General features: G+C 39.8%; 1 protein-coding gene across 1 annotated transcript in view; it reads left to right on the top strand.

The window, feature by feature from the left end:
• LOC149779617 (uncharacterized) overlaps nucleotides 1–21,954 on the top strand; it is a 50,277-nt gene that overhangs the window by 15,511 nt on the left and 12,812 nt on the right. Inside the window, exon 6 of the mRNA XM_089940405.1 lies at nucleotides 18,383–18,643. Within this exon, the coding sequence (XP_089796531.1) occupies nucleotides 18,383–18,643 (261 nt within the window). The remainder of the gene's footprint in view (nucleotides 1–18,382; nucleotides 18,644–21,954) is intronic.

The raw sequence follows: 21,954 nt of genomic DNA, 5'->3' as shown, positions 1-21,954 counted from the left end.
CCCTGACATCGAAGGAGACCGTTTAGGAGCCTGGACAGACGAGCACCCCGATGACAAGATTCTAAGTTTCGTCAGTGGCGGTCCTAAAAATTACGGCTACGAATACCGGGACAAACAAGGAGAAGTGCACACGAAGTGTAAAGTGAAAGGATTGACTCTGAATTATCGTACCAGTCAAGTGGTGAACTTTGACGTATTGAAAGAAGCCTTGCAGTTTAGAGAAGATGAACACTTTAAAGTGACCACCTATCAACCCAACAAGATTGTACGTTTACCCACTCAACACATCGTCAGTCGACCCTTGGAAAAAGTCTATCAAATCGTGTACCAGAAGCGAGTGCGACTTCCCAATCATTTCACCTTACCGTATGGACACGTCGGTATTGGTCTGTATATAAAAAGGAACCCTAGGCAAGATCGATAGTTCATTGTGACTACCAAGACCAAGCGAACAAGATGAATACTTTCAGAGTAACACAAAACAAGTTCATACAGGCACAATTCAAGTTTGCGGCCTCTGAAGTGGAATGCGATTGTGAGCCTTGCGATGGGAACGATGTTGTACGCTGTGACCTTAGCGATGCCGTAAAGCATCATGGGAACTTTGTTCTCCTACCCCTATCATGGAAAGTGATGCTGTGCGTGGCAAACCTGAGGGATGCGAAAGCGATGCCCCTCGTCCTCTTGGACACTTTACAGGGTTTCGTTTTAAAGGTGAATGTCCACCTTCACGTCTACCCCCCTACGGATGTCATCCAGCCCTGAGCAAACTCCTGTCCATGTCACCCTGCCCTCATCGAAACGAACCTGTGAAAGACGAATATTCGTTCCCTGTACGTTTGTCAGAATACTGCGACTTTGAAAATCGTCTTCAATCTTTCAAAGGAAAATGGCCTAAGTATCTGGGAGGACCGACCCCCGAAGAATTAGCCAGAGCCGGATTTTTCTACTTGGGCGAAGGGGATAAAGTCAAGTGCTTCAGTTGCAGTGTGTCACTTCACCACTGGGAACCGCAAGATTCGGCATACGTAGAACATGCTCGATGGTCACCGAATTGTCATTACTTACCCTTAGTGGGACCGAGACATTGAAGTAACTTACCATGTCGTTGAAGAAGAAGAAGAAACCAGATTGGTTAGGAATCAAATGTTGGACATCATCGAGACCAGTATTTAAACTTCATTTCGAAAACGATATTGAATCATTACCTAAAGAACTGCAAGAGAAGATTTACAAGGAAGTTTGGCAGGGACTTGCCAGAGTAAAATCTCAATGGATGACTGTAGAACTTTTGTGCCGAGAAATTCACAAGAGGAAAGTGAAAAAAGTCAACCAGTGTGTTAGATTTCTCTGGGTCAAGTGTGCATTCGTCCTATTATATAACTCTAGACCGTTTACATCAAAAGAGTTCAATGAGATTCTTGGACGTTACCCTGAATGGCAGTGGTCAGATATTACTCACTATGTGGATTACTTTTACTCTAGGAGAAGATTGTGAATTGTACGGACTGACCTATTCATTGATACTTTACAAGAGAACATTCGTGCTTTGCCTGTGGAGTTGAGAGAACGCATTTACCGAGAGCTGGTCAAAATACAAGTCAAACGTACAGAACAATTACGTCCGTTACGTCACCGGTGTTTGAACCACTGGTACCTGAATGCTATACAAGGACTGATTCAGTTTAAAGTATTCCATTGGACAGACATTGATCAACAATCCCCTAGTTTTAAAAAGGATTGGTTTGCTATTGATGATTCTATCTACCACATTGTAAACTTACTGCATCGAATTCCAGAGGAAGAGTTAACGAATTACCAACATCTTTTACACAATGTCAACTTAGTGAAAGAGGAAACTTCTGAAAGAATTGTAATGTGTAAATTAGTGACTAAACGATTTAAATTCGACACTGAAGTAAAACCATGTCTGTGCAAACGGTACATTTCTTGTGTCAGAAAGAGGATTTAGTATGACTTATTCATGGATACTTTACAAGAGAACATTCGTGCTTTGCCTGTGGAGTTGAGAGAACGCATTTACTGAGAGCTGGTCAAAATACAAGTCAAACGTAAAAAACAAGTGCATCCGTTACGTCACCAGATCTTTAACCACTGGTACCTGAATGGTATAAAAGAACTGATTCGTCAGAAATTGTTTCAGTGGTCAGATCTTGTTCAATACTTCCAGGCCCCCGATGATCCACGTGTTGATCATTTAGTTACTTCGAGATTCACCTAGTGCAAAGCATTGAGGAAGACAAGTTAAAGGATTACCAACATATTTTACGTGGAATCTACTTAGAGGAAGAGGAAACTTCTAAACGAACTTTGAAGTTTAGGTTACAGTTTGGAGCATTTAGATTTCCTACTGGAGAACGAAGATCTCTGGGTAGAAAGTATTTGTATTGCTTCCGAAAAAAAGAGAGTATAAAAACAGGTTGCCATGCCACGACTATTATCACATGTAATTCAACAGATTCCGTGGAAGGAACTCAATGACCATATTCAAACCGTGGATCATTACCATCAATTATTACAAAAACTGTATCCATTCAATTTGGGTCGACAAGTGGTGTGTGTCTTAGTGACTTTTTTTCTGGGATTTCGTTTACCAGCCGATTCCTTGTGGACTCTTTACGAACAGTACTTACCACCCCAATGGCCTTAAATGGTCACAAAAGACTCCTTTTGCTCAAAGCCTTGCGTTTTCATCTGGATACTTCTCGACCTCTACGGGAAAAAAAAGATTCGTGAACTTTTAGCTACCCAAGACGTGTATGACGATGTGTGTGTAGATGTGACTTACATCCCCACTGGACAGATGTCCGTGCCTGGAAAGAATGGGATTTTGAGGCTTGGACCCAAGAAGCGGCCCAGTATGCACGAGAGTTGTTCAAGGAAAAAAGTCACTTTTTAACCTGTTTTAGTGACAGTGCCAGAAGAGGAAACCATCACTCAGGACTGGACTGTCGTGGACATGCCTGAAAGACCCTTTCGGGAGGACACTTGTGTGACCTTACCCATATAGAACTGGTCAGAACATTACCCAAAACATGTTGTACAGACACTTCTTTTTATTCCACGTTAATGGTTTTCATGTGCCTTTTATCGTTGTACTTAAGCCTTTGGCTTTTATGTATTTTTGTCTTTCGTATTCATGTTTAAAACATTCAATAAACGTGTCCTGAAAAAGTATATAAACTCTTGTCTTGTTTGTTTTCGTGTCAAAAGTGACATTCCTGACACTATGGATACCTCTGCTGTCTCGGTTCACTCTTCTTCCACTGTCAAAGACATCGACGAACACTTAGATCGTGCATTTGGGAGGCTTTGTATCTTCGCCATCCCTTTAACAAGCTCATTGCTGGACGTGGCGTTTCAGGCAAAACCGAATTCGTCAAACGTTTGATCCAACATAAACATCATTTGATCGATCGACCACCTCAACGCATCGTGTGGTGTTACAAAGAGTGGCAGTCGGCGTACAGCCTCTTGCGAGAAAGTCAAGGCGATTCCATCGTGTTTCTGGAAAGCATTCCTAAACAAGACGACGGCATCGTCTCTGACTGCCGTCAAACCCATTTGATCATTTTCGACGACATGTTAGAAGAAGACGAAGAAGAAATTAAACTGTGGTTCACGCGCAAAGGGCATCATCGTAATGCCAGTGTCGTTTACTTCACCCAAAATTTGTTTCAACAAAGTAAAGCCCATCGCACCATCAGTCTCAATGCACATTACGTGGTCTTGTTTAAAAGCCCTCGAGATAAATCACAAGTGCAAGTCTTAGCCAAACAGTTAGGAACGCCTTGGCTGACTCAGGCGTACGACGATGCCACTCAAACTCCACACGCTTATTTTCTCGTCGATTTGAAACCTACGACCCCCGATGATTTGCGATTTCGTACCCAATTGTTTCATCACTGGGGCCAAGACGGAGGGCCTGTCCTGTACACGTCTCCGTCCTCGACTTAACCACACCTAAAAAATCTATAAAAACCTCAAACACTTTTCGTCTGTCTCACACATCGTCAACATGACGTCCCTTCAATCACATCTACCCGTCAAATTGTTTCGTGCCTTGTATGGTATCAGTCGAGAAAAAAATCCACAAATAAGGGCTCGTGTCTTAGAAGCTAGTCTCAAAGAAGTCTTACGATGGTTCACGGTGACTGCACGTCAATTACTGCAAGGGATCATTCAGATTCCTCATCAAACCAAACGCTTTTTTGATCGAAACAAAGTCGCTTTGACCCAACTGGCCGATTCCCGCATCGACACTCAAACCAAAAATCAAATCATTGTGAAACCTGGAGGGAGCGGTACTCTAGGAGGGGTCATCATTCGTTCTCTCTTAAGATGGGATCCTAATGCTCCCAAAGTTCTCCCCAAGAAAAAAGTCAAACGAAGCTCCAAGAAGAAGAAAAAGACCAGGTCCCCAAGGAGACCTGTGTCTCCAAGAACTTCTCCAGTGGCAGGACCCTCCTCTTACCAGACACCACCCTGGAAAAAGAAAAGCCCCCAGAAAAAGAAGCAGAGAAAAAATCCCCAGAAAAAGAAAAGTCCACAAAAAAGAAGCAGAGAAAAAGTCCCCAGAAAAAGAAAAGTCCACAAAAAACTAGTCGCAAGAGAGGCACTTCGGCCAGGACGCAACCTTACACTCGCAAACCACGACCTGCAACGGCGGTGACCGCGACTGCGGCAGCCTCAAGTTCATCCACTTCCCCGTTGATGACACCAAGAACTGAAGAGTACTTGGAGACGTTGATCACACCAAGAACTTCTCCGTTGATGACCCCAAGAACTTCCCCAGTGGCAGGACCCTCCAATTTAGTGGCAGTGGCTGCTGCTCACAAAGTACCTGCTCCCAAAGTCAAAGTTCAAGAAAGATCGGGCATGTTACAAAGTTTACTGGATTTGTCCAAGCAAGAACTGGCTCGATTTAGTCCGTTACGTACCCCTGCACGACGTGTCATACCCGTCCTGAAGTTGATACGACGTAAAGACAATCAGTGGCGACGCGTTCCAGTATAAAAAAGGTGTGTGACCAAGTAGGGTAGCAGTGTTTTGGTGCTCCTGAAGATGTCACCCTTTAGAAAACATCCCTCTTCTAAACAACCCCAAGGAAAGAAAAGGAAAGGACTGCCTCCTCGTTTAGTCAAACATGGGGACATGTTATCTGTCCTTTCCAAAGCTTCTCCACCCCTACGAAAAAAACTCATTCAATCAGCCTCCAAAGAGGTCATCGATACCGTGTGCGAATGTTGTTTCAACGTCTTGAAAGGTACGATTCCTTTGTCCAAACACCAGAAACAATGCTTAGGCAAACATCGTCACGTTCTTCGCCAAATGGTTCAAAAGAAAATTCCAATTCGTCAAAAGAAGAAGATATTGGTCCAACGTGGAGGAATTTTACCCCTCTTGTTAGGCCCATTGCTGAAAGGAGTCTTGGGAACCATGTTGGGAGGACTGATGGGAGCAAGATAAAAAGGCCCTCTGGAGACCCAAGATCTCAGAATTGACCCCTGACAACCCCACGGAAGGACGAAAACTAGCTTTAGTGCCTAGAAGCGATGGATGGAATACCATCGTTGGCAAGAACAACGTACCCCTCATTTACCTCCCAATCCCCATTTGTGCGAGATGTCCCAGTTACAACACGAATTGCAGTCCTTGATGGATCGCCAAAATTTGTCCGAAACAGAAAAATCGCAAAAGTACGGTCAACTCTTGCAACGACTGCAACTCTTTCTCCAGAAAGCTTTAGACGAAACAGCTCTCCCCAATCTGAAAGATTTTAAGACCTTGATGAAAAGTCCAGCACCATCACCACCACCACCACTACTACCATCCCCAGGGGTCACCAGAGGCGCTACCCCACGAAGACCTGAGGAAGAAGAGGTACGAGAAGTGTTTCAAATACCGTCAGCAGCTCCCATATCTAGTAAGATTGCAGCGTCCTTGTTGACCCCGTCCCCCACACCCCAACGAGAAGAAATGAAAGCTTGGGTTAAAAAGATGATGTCCACTCCTCCTTCGACACAAGTGAAAAAGAAAGAAGGGAACCAGAAGTGAAAAAAGAAAAGAAGACCAAAGCCATTCCATTGTCACCTCCACCACTACCTTCGACTTCTACTACCGAAGCCCATCGGACACGTAAATCCGTTTCCAAACCACCCTTTCGTCCCACCCAAAGTAGCATCACCGAAGAGTGGGTGACTTATTAATACACCAAAAAAAATGGAAAAAAAGTATTAGCCAGCATTTACTACGATCCCTCCCATCCTGCAGGTTACGCAGGAATTCAAAAATTGTATTGTGCTGCCAAAACTCGACTGAAAAGTCTCCGTTTACCTCAAGTGCAACGATGGTTACAAGAACAAGCTACCTACACTTTACACAAACCCATTCGACGCAAGTGCAACGATGGTTACAAGAACAAGCTACCTACACTTTACACAAACCCATTCGACGCAAGTTTTCCAGAAGTCGCACCCGATTGGAAGGCATCGATCATCAATGGCAAGCCGATTTAGCCGATGTCTCTCATTTCGCCAGCTACAATCGCAGCTACAAATATTTGTTTTGTGTCATCGACGTAGTTAGTGCGAGCCCTGCAACGAGTGTTGAAACAAAGCGGTCGTCACCCTCTTCGATGGCAAACGGACAAAGGCACCGAATTTCTGAACCAAGCTTTCCAAAAAGAATTACAGAAACGTGACATTCAAATTTTTAACATTGAGAATCCTGAAACCAAAGCCAGCATCGTGGAACGTTTTCAACGCACTTTGAAAGAACGCATGTGGAAATGTTTTACGCATCACCACACTCTGAAGTACATCGACATCTTACCTCACCTGGTGCAGGCGTACAACCAATCTTACCATCGAAGCACTGGACGTGCCCCGCAAGAAGTGACTCCCGAGAACGAAGTGTTGGTGTTTGAGCGCCTGTTTGGTAGAAAAGTGGAGTGTTGGCCGTAGGAGATTGGGTGCGCATTGGCAAAACCAAACGCACTTTCGACAAAGGTTACTTACCTAACTGGACTACCGAATTGTTTCGTGTCACTGGACGAGTGCATGGCCGTCATCCTGCTGTCTATAAATTAGAAGACATGAACGGAGAAGTGCTCAAAGGAACGTTTTATTTGCCCGAGTTACAACGTGTCACCAAAAAAGAAGACGACGTGTACGACATCGAAAGCATTCTCGAACGCAGAACCCGTAAAGTGGGCAAACGACGTGTCAAAGAAGTCAAAGTACGTTGGAAAGGATATCCACCTAGTTCTGATTCTTGGATCGACGCTTCGCAAGTCATCGACTATAAAAAGAAGTGACCATCATGCCCTTTCACACAGACGCAGCTACGTCGACCACTCCTTCACCTAGTTCTTCTCTGCAAGATTTACAAAAATAACCCTTGTGGGTGTGGTATGGAGAACGTGTGCCTAAAACGCAAATCGTCTTTTTCTGTCAAATCTTCGTGGTGTATTGTGTCATCGGGGTAGCCATTGCCAATTTGAGTTTGCAACAAGGAGACAAACAATTGTGGACCATTTTATTGAGCAGTTGCATCGGTTACCTGCTTCCCAATCCCTCCCTGAAATTCCCTTCCAACGGGAACAACGGGAACCTTGTGTCCAGTGCCAGTGCCAGATACCAGTCCAATAACAATAACATCCCCCTTTTGAGCGGAGACACTCCTCTGACGTCCAGTAAGCCCTCGGACAGCCACAGAACTCCGGTATTATGAGTCACACTAACAAACAGTTTTACTTAACCTTACCCAGTGATAGTTCCATGGAGGTGTTTCCCAAGAATACGTTGTGCTGTTACACGGCCAAATTACCTCAAGCCATCCCATTAGATCACGAAGCCCATAGGGAAGTGGCTTTAGTGGAAATCATTCACCCAACCCAAGTCCTCAATGTCCTTCCCAATCAAAATATTTTTACGGTGGAAGTTTATGACGAGCAAATGCAAGTGTACTTGGATACCCACGTCAAATATACCATGAAAACCTGTGGCACAAAAACTCAAAAGTGGACCACCTATTACTTGTCCATTCCTTCAGGCTATTATTTTAGTGGCCAACATTAAGTGAGCACCATTGCCTCCAGGTTTAATGTCGTGTTTTTGAAAGCTTTGGAAAGTGTCAAAAAAAAAGTGTCACCCTGGAATACCATAAAGTAGCTCGTCGCTAACTGATGAAATTTCCTGAGGGGGTAAAATCATGTCTTTTTCATTTTGTCCTGAATTATTTGTCATGTTGGGTGGAGACATGGAGATGAGAATGGATATGATCAACAGAAAGGAATTACCAGTCATTTACGACAACGAAACTTTTGCCAAGTATTTTCGTACCCCGGTAGAACTGAACCAAGGAGTGAATTTGATCTTTGTGTACTCCGATGTGGTGGAGTATAACGTGGTGGGACACACCTCCGTACCGTTACTGCGCGTCATTCCTTTCAAAGTGGATTCTGTCACGAATGCTGACGAGGAAGGTGGAAACACCTATCACGTTCACCGCGAATTTGTACATTCTTATTATTTGCCTGTCACCAAGTCGTATTTGGACACGGTCAACATTGCTATAAAAGGAGATCTGGGACAAAATATTTCATTCACCAAAGGAAAAGTCACGGTGAAACTCCATTTTCGAAAACGGTTCTCTCACGACTCGTAAGTCATGTATCCAGTGTACCGAGGGGTTGCTCGACAGCGAGGACACGGTTTGGGAGATATGTTCGTTCGGTGGCTCCGGTGTTGAATCCGATGATGACACGCGAATTGCACGCCTTGAAAGATGCGGCATTGACACACGGTTTATAATTTCTCCAAAATGTCATCATCGACAAACAAAACCCAAAGAAGCTTTCTTGAGGGCAGGCAAAAATGTCTTGTTACAAACAGGTAAAGACCTTTTAGGCCGACGAGAAACTCCTATAAATGCCCTGCACGCTACCGAGCCAGGCATTCAGCAAGGACAAGGCAGAAAGAGACGACGAAGAAAACACCCTTTCACCAGATTTCACACTTCTAAGGCTAGAAAGGCAAAGAAAAGAAGAACCGTTCGAGACTTAGACGTTTTCGATTATTGAGAAATAGAAACAAATGATGCACCGAGAATCTTGCGCTTGTTCCAAGTCAGAACTAGAACTGTTTGCCATGCCCCCAACCATGATGACCATCCAAGAATCCCAATATTTGGAATTTCATCCCGTCTCCTCTTTGACGGATTCCGCTCCCATCGAGTTTGAAATCAAAGGACAACCCGAAGATTACATCGATCTGAATAGCAGTTACCTGTACTTGAAAGTGAAAGTGATCGAACCACCCAACGCTGACTTAGACGCTGATGAAGCAGTAGCTCCCGTCAATAATTTCATGCATTCCTTGTTTAGCGAAGTGGACTTGTACTTGAATAACAAACTGGTCAGCAGCAGCATGGATACTTACCCTTATCGACCGTACCTGGAAAATCTCTTGACGTACGGAAAAGAAGCCAAGAACACTCATCTGGATGCTTGCGTGGTATGGAAACCTGACAAAGCGACTAAGTTCAACAGCCTTGCAATTGCTGGGAATGATTCAAATTAAACGGGATTTGTAGAACGACGAACGAAAATTGCACAAAGTCGTAGTTTAAAATTGATGGATCGATTGCATTTGGACATGTGGTTGCAAGAAAAGTATTTGCTGAACGTGTTGGATATCCGCCTGAGACTGAATCTTAGCAGTGCCGCTTTCCATTTGATGGTTGCCGATGGTTCCACTTACAAAAACAAAATCGAAGAAGCCAAACTATACGTGCGTCGTGTGGAAGTGTTACCTAAAGTGGGAAACGACATCAGTCAGACGTTGAGCAGATAAACTGCCAAGTATCCGATACGTCGCGTGGAAGTGAAAACGTTCACGATTCCTGCTGGACAGCGATCCATAATCGAAGATCATCTGTTCCAAGGACAGTTACCCAAGCGTTTGATCATTGGTATCGTCAAGAATTCAGCCTTCAACGGAGCCTACCACGAAAACCCTTTTGAGTTTCAACATTACAAAGTGACCAAAATCAAAGTCAGTCGCGATGGCAAGACCTTGTGTACCAGACCCTTTGAACCTAAATTTGACCCCGAGAAGAATTACTTGCGATCGTACTTGTCCCTGTACGAAGCCACCGGTCAGTTAGGAACCAACACCAGTCATGGCATTACATACGACGATTATGCAGGAGGCTATGCTTTGTGGGCCTTTGATTTCACTCCAGACCAAGGCAGCGACGAGGGACATTTCCACCCTATAAAATCCGGTCAGATTCGTGTGGAACTTCAGTTTGCAGAACCCATACCCCCACTTAACACGGTGAACGTCATCCTGTATGCCGAATTCGATAATACGATAGAAATCAACAGTTTGAGAGAAGTCATTATAGATTATTAGAAGTCATGGAAGACTGTTATCCCTCTTTACCTAGTGGAGAAACTTTGAAGATGGAATGTGAGGAGACCGTGGAAGAAGAAGAAGAATCCCAAGACGAAGAAGTTATCATGATGAAGTCAAGATGGCCAGAACAAGAAGCCCATTTAGTCTCCTGTTTTGCTACAGTCCTGGCAGATATAATGAAAGAATTGATCAAGGAAGAGTGCTATGGATGTCACAACGATCATCCCAATCAAATTCAACACGACAAATGTCTGATGTTGAGTCAAGAAGAAAAGTTGAACGAATATCTGGACAAAGCTTGGGGTCACATCGAAATAGAATTCGTGTTGAACGAGTGGTATAAAGGCTTGGATAAACATTCTTCTCCTCCATTAACGTCTCTGGAGTGCCGTCGCATCGAATCTCTCTTTGACCAGAGTAAGAAGTCGGAGCTAAACGCCTTTTACTTGTCAGACATTTTCAAGCAAAAGGTCAGGATCGAATTGATCACTTATCATTACCTGTGAAGAAGAATAAGAAAAAACATGGATACCTGGGAACTTTATTATCTTTTGAACCACAGTTCGTACACTGCTTCTTGGAATCCTGTCGTCTGTGCTAAAGATGAACTCCCTCATCGCAAACCTCAAGACCATCAAGCTTTTGTGATCAACACGGACGGCAGTCATCTCCCAGGAACCCAGTGGGTAGCCGTCTACTTTCCTCAAGAAGGATGTGTGGAATATTTTGATTCGTATGGATTGCCTCCTTTGGAAGACGATATCATTGACTTTATGAGAAGAAATGCTCAGACCACCCGATTCAATAATGTGAAATTACAAGGCACAGATTTCTTGGTGCGTGGACAGTACTGTGTGTATTTTCTGCATCATCACAGCCTGGGCTATTCTTTAGAACATTTAGTCACTCATTTTGATCCTCGTTCTTCTAGAAACGATGTGAAAGTAGATCGATGGTTTTGTGACCATTATGCTTATCTTTTGTCTTAAGCTAGGAAACGTAGTGTCCATCAATGGCCTAATGACTTCCAACAGTGGAAATCACAATTTCATTCACAACGTTGTCAACCCTGTCCAAAATAATGTGTTAGTTGAAAAAATGTTTGTGATTTGAAAAAATGTTTGATGTTATGTTGTTGGATTATTGTTAAAAATGTTAGAGTTGCTTGTTAGTGTTAAGTGATTTTGAATACAAAATGTTGTGTTTTGAAAAAAAATGCCTTTGTGGTTTGTTTGGCTATAGGAATCTTGATTCATGCTCTTTGACTTCTTACTATCCCCCTCATAGCACTCATTGAACGGTCCGACTCGAAAACCGTGTGGGGATGTTTTCCTTCACGTCCGCGCTTTGACTTTAAAAACCGGGGAAGTTTCCAGTCTAACCATCCATTGTCGACTCATCCTCCTACGAAGATGTGCTCCAAACTAGCTAAGCTAAACGAAGCTTACGTGAATTTGCATAGGGTCAGACACAGTCTGATACCGAAGTCTGAAGAGACAGAGAATGTGAGAATGTTAAAAGTCACTGAAGACCTGATAGAAGAGCTCTTCAGAGAAGAAATTAACAGGGAGAAAGAAGAATGGACAGAGAAGTACAGACTTCAGAAACAGCAGAGAGAGCAGCAACAGCAACAACAACAGCAGCAACAGAAACCTGAACCTGACAGAGGCTTTGTCGACTGTCGTATCGACACCAAAGAGTTCTTCTTCTCTTTCCGAAGAAGCAGACCTATCGTCAGAAAGTCTATCGTCAGAGGACGTCGCATTCTTAGAAACTAAAAGATCACCCTAGCTTCAACTTCGCACACACAAAAACGGCCCTTTTCAGGGCTACCCAATACTCTAGAAAAGAAATAACAATCGATTTGCCAATGTATGTATGTAGAGTAGTGTGAATATAAACACTGACTCTTTTGTGGTGTGAGTGTATGTGTTTGTGTGGATAGTAGTTAATGATCATGTTTTTTTGTTGTTTGACGTGCGTGGAGAGTATATTTGGGGTTTGATTTGATTGTTTTGCGTATGCGGATAGTATATTGAAGTGATTAATGAAAATTTTTAAATTAGTGATGGATAGTAAAAAAGTGAGTGAGTGTTTCTTTTAGGTCAGCGCCTTTTTTGGTCATGATCTAGGTAATATAACTTCTGTCTTAGGGGATGTTTTCCTTCACGTCCGCGCTTTCACTATAAATTAAAAATCGCTCGGCAATCTAGCTACCCTTGTTGATTGATCAACACCAGAATGAACACCAGACTAGCTAAACTTCTAGAACTCATAATGCACCTGGAATATGCCAGGCGCATAATAAATGAAGTGGCCGCGGAGGCCATCGTCGAAGAGGGAAGGATGAAAGAGGAGGAAAGAAGAAAAAAAGAAGAGGAGGAAAAGGAGAGAGGAAATTTCAGAATCCCAGAGACAGAAGATTGGGATTCTGAAGCCACTCATCCCGCCTCTGCACTCCCAACAAAAAAGTAAAAGGAGACTGGAGTAGAAGATGTGTGTGTGGTGCCAGGCCTGGAAGGTGCCATCATTAGAAAAGTGCATCTGGAGTTCAAAACAAACAGTCCTTTTCAGGGCTACCCAAACTTTTAGAAAAGAAATAGTAATCAATTAGCCAATGTGTGTATGTAGAGTAGTGTGAATATAAACACTGACTCTTTTGTGGTGTGAGTGTATGTGTTTGTGCTTGTAAGAGCTGACGTATGTTTGTGTGGATAGTAGATTATTGGGTTTTGTAAGCGCTTAAGTTGGTTAGTGTGGATAGTAGATTTGGGTTTCATTTTAATGCTTTGCGTGTGTGAATACTAGATTTTGGCTTGTTTATTGCTGCTTCACGTATGTGAATAGTAGATAATATGAAATGAGAAAAGTAGGGGATGTTTACCTTCACGTCCGTGCGTTTTTTTTGGTCATGATCTAGGTAATATAACTTTTGTCTTGGGGATGTTTTCCTTCACGTCCGCGCTTTAACTATAAGAACCCACAGTATCCGTCGTTCACACCATTCTACAAAGAATAAAAAGAAGATGGCTTCGAACCACCTTGATAAAATGAAAAAATTGCAAGACGTCCTGGACAATTTGGGCATGATGGAGCAAATGTTGGTTAACCTAAACGAGGATCACTATTCTTATAGTCCCCATCGAGTGAAGATGGAGATCAACAATTTAAGAAAACTAAAGGACATCATCAGTGATCTGTTAAAAGAAATAAAGGAGGAGAAGGAGGATGAAGAGGAAAGGATAAGGATGAGAGCATGGAACGAAAAAATTGAAAAAGAAGAAGAAAATGAGAAGAGGAAGAAAGAAGAGGAGGAGAAGCAGAAAGAAAAGAAAAAGAAGAAAAAGGAGGAAGAAAAGAAGAGAAAAAGTGTAGGACAGAAAATAAGAAGCTGGTGGAGAAATAGAAGAAATAAGAAGAAGTTTAAGAAAACCAAAGGCCCTTTTCAGGGCCACTCCAATCTCTCGAAAAGACCTTGACTTTCATTGCCTACCCCTTTTTTATTTTTTTTTATTTAAAAAAAAATAGAGACCCTCCCTGTTTAAATTTTCTCCTGTTCCATTTCCATAGACCCATCAGGTCGGGACCGTATTAAAATAGGGTCCCGACCCTGTTCCATTTCCCCTTGTCCCTTGATAGGCCCACACTCTATTCCCATGTTAAATTCCCCTTGTCCCTAGACAGTCCCACGATTTATTCCCATGTTAAATTTCCCCTTGTCCCTAGACAGTCCCACGATTTATTCCCCCCCCCATGTTAAATTCCCATTGTCCCTAGACAGTCCCACGAACTATTCCCTAATGTTAATTCCCATTGTCCCTAGGGTAAAAACGTTTTTCACTAATGTTAAATTTTACATAGTCCCCAGGGTACAACTCTCCAATTTAACATGGAAGTCCCCTAGTCCCTAGGGTATCCCACCTTACTACTACTAACATTATAACAATTGGACTCACCGACCTACAATGTCGAGAAAACCGACCCTGATAGTTGCTGATTGCAGTACGTGAATGACAACATTTTGTGAATGCATCTAATCTCGCATATTCTAATGGTATGACACAAAACTTGGTATATGTTATGGTCATCATCTGAAGATGTACATGTTGACAAATCGTCTTTTGTTCCAGCAAATTTCTTTAGAATTATTGTCCATTTTTGGCATCACGCTGAATGGATCCTGTACAGAATCTTGTTAACATAACTTGTCATGCAGTGCTTTGTTTATAGATTACTGCAAAATGTGGTACATTATTGTCATCTAATTACATTTTAACATCTCTTTGTGCTGCCCTGATCTTTGTAAAAGTTATTTCCAATTTTGACTTGCCACTGGATAATGTATATGACATAATTTTGTAAATGCAGCCGCTCTAACTTGAAGTATTGAATGCATTGCTGTGAAATTTATTAACTATTGTGGTCATCATCAGAATATACAGATGTTGGCCAATTATTATACTCTATTTTCAGAACAGCAATGCATTATGCAAAATTGGCATATGTAAACGTTTGCTCTGTGTCCAGCTATTAGCCAAGTCTGCTAAATGATCAGGACCCATGATTGATGTACTGTGTCTGTGTGGCACACACATGGTTGATCAGAATTACCTCATGCTTTTAAGTCAGTGAATCAAAAAGAATTAGAGAATATCTTACTTTTTCCTGCTGAATACTAAGTTAGTGAAGATGATAATAATGATAGATGGTCTGATATAAATCTCAATACTATGTATTTAGATGTCATATGAAACAAATTAATTGAAACTAATGGCAACAAAAATCGGGAGATTTCCTCTGCATAAAATACTAGTTCAAAAAGTGTCAATTCAGCCAGTGAAATGTATAGAATGCACGAGAAATTAAACTGTTCGTAGTGCTGATGATCTCAGTTTAAAACGTTGACTTGACTGAAATGTAACACACGATTTCACTTTTTGTTATATTTGTGAGGCAGTTTAAAAGGAAACACTCATAATAGTCTAAAGTGTATGTACAGTGTGACCCCGCTATAACACGGTAGTTGGGAGCCATAGAACCCGAGCACATTATAGACCGAACAGTGTGATAAGCAACCAGGTCAGTTAGCTGAAGAAAATTTTGTATGTACCCAAAACAAACTGCGGCGAGGGAGTGTAGATAATAAATGCGGGCGGTAAAATACGTGCTTCATCAGCACAGTTACCATCTTAAACTGATGCATATTAAATGAGAAATACACCTGTGGTGAAAACAGAGAAGACATATATAATAGTTTACTTATTTAGAGAACCACGAATTGGTACATATAAGTGAATCCTGTTTATATATAAATGTCTAATGTATAGCATGAATAGTATCAACACCGTGTACTCACCCGCGAACCTCATCATATACATTGAATCCACAAAGCAAGTGATTCCATCGAAAATATGCACACACAGAGCTTTAAAATATTCAATAATTTTGTCACAGGTCATATTGGTCTGAATTCAGTGGAAAAATATAGCACAATCACGTAACGAATGATGAAGCACATTTACTTTTCAGTACGTCCCAAGTCGGTAAAAGTTTGCATTGTAAGCCACCGTTGTTATCGTTCATAAGCATAAACTTTTTCTCTACACAAAGAAAACTATCACGGCACAGTTAACGTGTTCCAGTCACGTTGGAAAATGCAAAAATCCATCAGATTCTATCACTTTTATTTTAGTTTGGTACTGACTTCCTTTGATGAAAAGTTCTTTGTTTTTATTGAAAGATTGCAGTCAGCTTTCTTTGATGAAGGGTGCATGCGTTATTGAAGTCATCCCTAAGAACAGCTTTGGAGAACCAAACAAATGCCCATTTCTTATTGCGGCGGCAACATCAAATAATTGTATTGCATGATTGAGACTGATTTTTTTTACCATTTGCTGAGTACATTTTCATAACAATTGTTGCTTCAGAGGTAATCTGTTTCCTTTGAAATTTCAGCAAACTATTTTATCTGGGTACATTTTTAAAAATGAATTGGCCGTCGTTTGGACTATTCTAGTTACTGTCCCTCCATGCCTATTGAATAAACCAATCAGTAAGATGTCGTTTTTATTTTTATTTTTTTATTTTTGTTACATTTGTGGTAGCAGCGTGATGCTGCCTTCCACACATGCGTCTGAAAATTAACAAAGGGTCAACGGACGATTGAGACACAGGTGTTCTGGTTTGATGACAGGGATTATTACAGAACATGTGAGTGTTCTGAAGGATTTAATTATGAGTGAAAAGAAGAGGAATTTTACTTACCATCCACATAGATACGTCAGTCTTTGTAAATATATTAATTACTAGCGAGCGGCCGAAAATCTGATGAAAGATTGATTACAAGATAATACCTCGTCCGGTTGATGGCCGTTACCAGAAATGTCAACAACAAAAAAGCGGATATTTCACAACAAACATTACACATGCTAGATGTCATGATAAGCGGATTATGATATAACAATGCACTGTTTAGATGGTTTGTCAATATGGACAAAGAATTTGTTTATGTAACAATAGATAAATTCCAGTGCATTTTATATCCAGTTTGCGGTTTCATTTCATTGGGCCTCTGAATTTCTGCACTCCAAACCAATGGTTGTTTCAACAGCCAACAACGTAGCCAATTTTTAAAAAAAATCGCCACATGGTGTGTTTTGCCTCCAATAAGGAAAAACAGTCCAAGTCTGCGACATTGGCGAAGACCTACGCGATCCCAGAATAAACTTTTTATACGTTATTTTTCGTACTTTTAAGAAGAAAAAATACTGTTTCGTGTACAAGAAAAATACATTCAAAATTTCAGGAGCCAGGCCACGATCATTTTGTATTATTCATATGCGATCTCTTCCCCAAAATGATAATACAGTTTTTACGGTTTTTTTCGTACTTTTAAGAAAGAATTTTTTTGTGTACAAGAAAACTACATGTATATAAAATTTCGGGAGCCACACCACGACCGTGTTATATCCGAATTCGTGTTATAATGGAGCACGCTATAGCGGGGTCACACTGTACTATGTTATTTAAGGTCTTATCTGTAGAAAATTATTTAGTTTCAAAGAGAAATACTAATCTGAAATCAAAGTAATTTAAAGGAAACTAACATTAATGTTCATTATTTTTGTGGGTACCAGACATATAATTAGTTCATAGTAGATGATGAAATAATTGGCAGGGCCCAATAATAATGAGAAGTGCCACAAAAATTTGACCAAGGGCCCCTTTTATGAAAGCTTGAGGAAAGAAAATGTTGATTGATGTCCATCATGGGGATAGGGTCAGATGAAGGAGACGCAGGGATATATGTAAATGAGCAAATTGCTTACTATTTGTATAGTTATTATTGTTCACTTAGACATTAACACAATTATAGACTTAGGGTAATTGGCTGTTAAAAGTACTTACAGGCAAAAAAATCCAATAACAATAGGATTTAGACAGTAACACTCGATGTTGCCCAGCTATATTTTTCGCTGCATATTTTGTTGAGTTTCTTAATAAATTTTAAGGATCAGATGTCTGTAGGAAGGTTTAAGGATCAGGTGTCTGTTGAAAAGTCTAAAGATCAGATGTCTGTAAAACATTTTAAAGATCAGATGAATTTTGAAAAGTATAAACATCAGATGCCTGTTGACAAGTTTAAGGATCAGATGTCTGTGGAAATGCTTAAGGATCAGATGTCTGTAGAAATGTTTAAGGATAAGATGTCTGTAGAAATGTTTAAGGAGCAGATGTCTTTAGAAATAATTAAGGATCAGATGTCTGTATAAATGTTTAAAGATCAAAAGTCTGTAAAAATGTCCAAAGATCAAATGTCTCTAGAAAAGTTTAAGGATCAGATGCCTGTAGAAAGGTTTAAGGATCAAATGTATATAAAAAGTTTAAGGAGCAAATGTCTGTATAAATTTTACCATTGTAATAATTTCCATACTTAGCTGAAGACACAAGACATTGATGTAAGTTTCCAAGAACAAGAAATAAAAATTCTGCTGAGCTTGGTACATACAATACAGAATGAGGTGAATGCTATCAAAGACAACATAGATTCACTGAAGGACACCCAAAGCCAACATAGAGAAGAAATTGACAAAGTGAAAGGAACATCTGAAGACAATGAAACAAAATTTATTGGACTTCAGACGCATTCTCAGCAGCTAGAAACTGACTTGAAAGGACAGAAATCTCAAATGGACACTGTGAGTTAATAATAATAATAATAATAATAATAATAATAATAAGCATGAATACCTTTCAGATTTCTACAGATGATGCTGATCACCATAATCTATGGCCATCATGAATCAAAAGAAAAACTTTTAAACATTTTCTCAAGAGGGTCTCAACTGTCTTTTACCAAATTTGTCATGTATCATTCATAAAATGCACATGAACAGTTCATGAGCAGTCCATGAACATTAAATTGCTGGATTTTCAAAAACGTATTTCCTTGAAAATTCCATGAACATTTCAGTATGAAATATTCATGTACTGTTCAGGAACTCATATTGTAGAACAATTCATAAACCTAACTTCTTGAAAATTTGGCCATTTAATGTTAATGGCCATTCATTCATAAAATGTTAATGTGCATTTCATGAATATTTCATGAACAAGTGTTTTAGAACAGTTCAAGGATAATTCAAGAGAAAAGTTACATTAATGTTAATAAAGGCATGAAGCTTTTATTATTTTTATTCCTTGATTTTATAACTGATGCCTTTTTGTGTAATATTATGTCAAGAATGATCAATTAGGATTATGGTGTTTTCGTTTATACATAAAATATTGTTATGTCACCAACCAAAACCTAAAGCCTGCAGTTACCATGAAAGAGTTAGTGATGAGACATATATTAAATGGCTTAAAATAGTTTGCTTTCAATTCCCAATATGGCTGTATGGTAAAATTTCCCTTAAAATTGTGCCATTACTAAATCTCCTTTCATTGTAATAACAAAGCAACAAACATTATATCTTAACATCAAATCCATCTCTTTATTCTGTAATGAGCATGATGTCCATTGGCGGTATATGTTGATTTCAAATTGACCATTCGTATCAGCAGTTGTCATTCAGACCCTGCTCGGCCTGGTTCCCAGTCCCTATGTAACTACAACCCGTAATTGTATGTATCTCTATGACAGGGGACCAGCTACATGATCAGTAGGATTGATCCCAATGTTGGAAATGCTGATATTGCTTCATTACAGTAGCTTCACAAAGTACCAAATGTGATCCAATTAAAAGACACAATTTAAATTTTATAAAAATCAAAGAATGGAAAATATTGATTCACCTATTTACTGATAACCAATATGTCTCATTAGCCATACGATTCAAGCGTATCTTTGATTTAGATATTAAAATATGGCACGACTGATGAAGCTGTATTATGGCTGCTCCAGCAGCAAAACAAATACATTTCAAAGAATAGTAGAAGGAAAATACAAATATTTGATCTGCATGAGATTCATGGCATCATAAACAAAATATCATACCTCATTTGCATAAAGTTAACAATCTAAGTAAGTGTTGGTTTCCCTTTATGAACCATACTATAATTTTGTCAGTTTCCAATCCTATAAAGTTACATCAGTCTAATATTGTCGTGTACAAAGATGTACACAGGTGTATAACTACAAATAATAAAGATCCATAGACCTATGTTCACGGTTGAAATATAAAATACTAATATGATTAACCCAGGATGTCCTTAAATTTATGTCCCATTTATTGATAAATCATTTTTGTAATGACCTTTTAACTCCAAAATCATCCGAACCAATAATTGCAGAGGGTATGCATTTAAGCTTTTCAGACACTCTCTGGTTTTATAAAGGCTTAGTTTCATTTTAAATAATATTGAAAACTGGGAGTGAACTTGCAGTAAAAAGCTAAAGTTAAGATGGAAAGTCTATTTCATTGAATCTTGCTGCATTCAAAATCAAAGTAACATACATTTTTATTTGTTTTCAGTTATTTCAACTGCAATTAGAGTGTGCTTTATCTATTCCTAATGTGTTTCCAACTATTATCATAATCATATTAGAAATTAAACATGAATTAGAAATTGAACATGAATTTTAACGGTCTCCTTTTAATTCTTTAACTGTTCTTAACATATCCAGAATTCTTTCAAGAACTATTCATGATTTTTATAAACTATTTAATTCTATTTAATACATTAAATATTCTTAATATGTTCTTGAACGATACTTCATTTGTTCCCGAAGTCATTCATGAACTGTTCATGAACAGCCAAAAAACAATTTCAGTTTCATGTTACATTCAGTAATAGTTCATAATTTCAAGAACTCCATTTCACAGGGGAAGATTTGAAACATTTGTTTTAATATCAGTAATACATCACCTGTCACTATTGCATAGCTTACAAAAACTGGGACAGAAATTATCGTTATCCTTATATTAAAAATTGAATCCTACCATGAGATGGAAAGCCCCAGAAAGTTCAGAAATAGAAGAACATAAATCCAATCTGATCCCCATGCTATAGCCTATACATTATAGCCATCATCCTTATCTTGTACAACATATTTTTCGGTTAGGTTTAAAAATATTCTTAGAAATTGTACCTTCTCTTGTGTCTGGTATCTAAATGCAGTTTCCATATTCCTAGAGGCAATTGCATATTTGATTGCAGTATTAGAGCTTATGAGAGTTCAGGACATTTATTGTACCATTTATCAACAGTGCCCTTTTACCCATTGTCTATGGTTGCCGTGCAATCCTTAATTGATTCTAATTCAACTATATTGTTTTATCTGAATTCTTTGGTGGACATCGTCTCCCCATGCATCTCCACATTTGCTTGCAACTTCTGTTTCATTTTACATTTATGTAGTGAACATTTGGTTTGATGATTCATCGACTAATGATTTATGTTAATTTTAGACCAGAAGATGGGTGTCACTCAATAGCATTATCTTCTGTTAGTGTGTTCAGGTGGTCACACAATATTCATTCCAATTATAGTTAGTCAGGCTCACACTAAACTCCTTATATTGTATTTTGCTAGTTTCGATATAATTATTATTATCAATATTCAGGTAAATATTGTTGACCAGAGCTAACACAATCTGACAGTGTAGTGCCCAGGGCACCTCTTATTATAAATGTAGATTAAGCCCTTCTGTTATTACAGATGAGTTTCCCATCAGGCCTGTCCAAAACATGTTATTAGTTTGATTGAAAGAAACTTTGAGCCGACAACTTCTTGAAAGACATCAGCAAATTATTCTTTCTCAACTATTCATGAAACACTACCAGACATTCTACAGTCCTAAAACTAGGGCTTGGACAATGGAAGCCTTTATACTTAAGTCGAATCATCAGTTTGATGACACCACTCAAGATCATTCTGCAAGTGCTCCACAAATCCAGGATGTCCACTACTCATGTCATTTTGATAGTGGCTCTGTGTATAAAACATCTCTGGTTCAACAAGCTTCTCTACATCCTGGTATACCAGTCCAGGATATTGCCTCAGA

The sequence above is a fragment of the Sinohyriopsis cumingii genome, chromosome 17 (genome assembly GCF_028554795.1).
Source record: "Sinohyriopsis cumingii isolate HCF-2022 chromosome 17, ASM2855479v2, whole genome shotgun sequence".
In the NCBI taxonomy this organism is placed as follows: domain Eukaryota; kingdom Metazoa; phylum Mollusca; class Bivalvia; order Unionida; family Unionidae; genus Sinohyriopsis; species Sinohyriopsis cumingii.
Note: the sequence above shows the minus strand (reverse complement) of the source record. Positions and strands in the feature narration are given on the sequence as shown.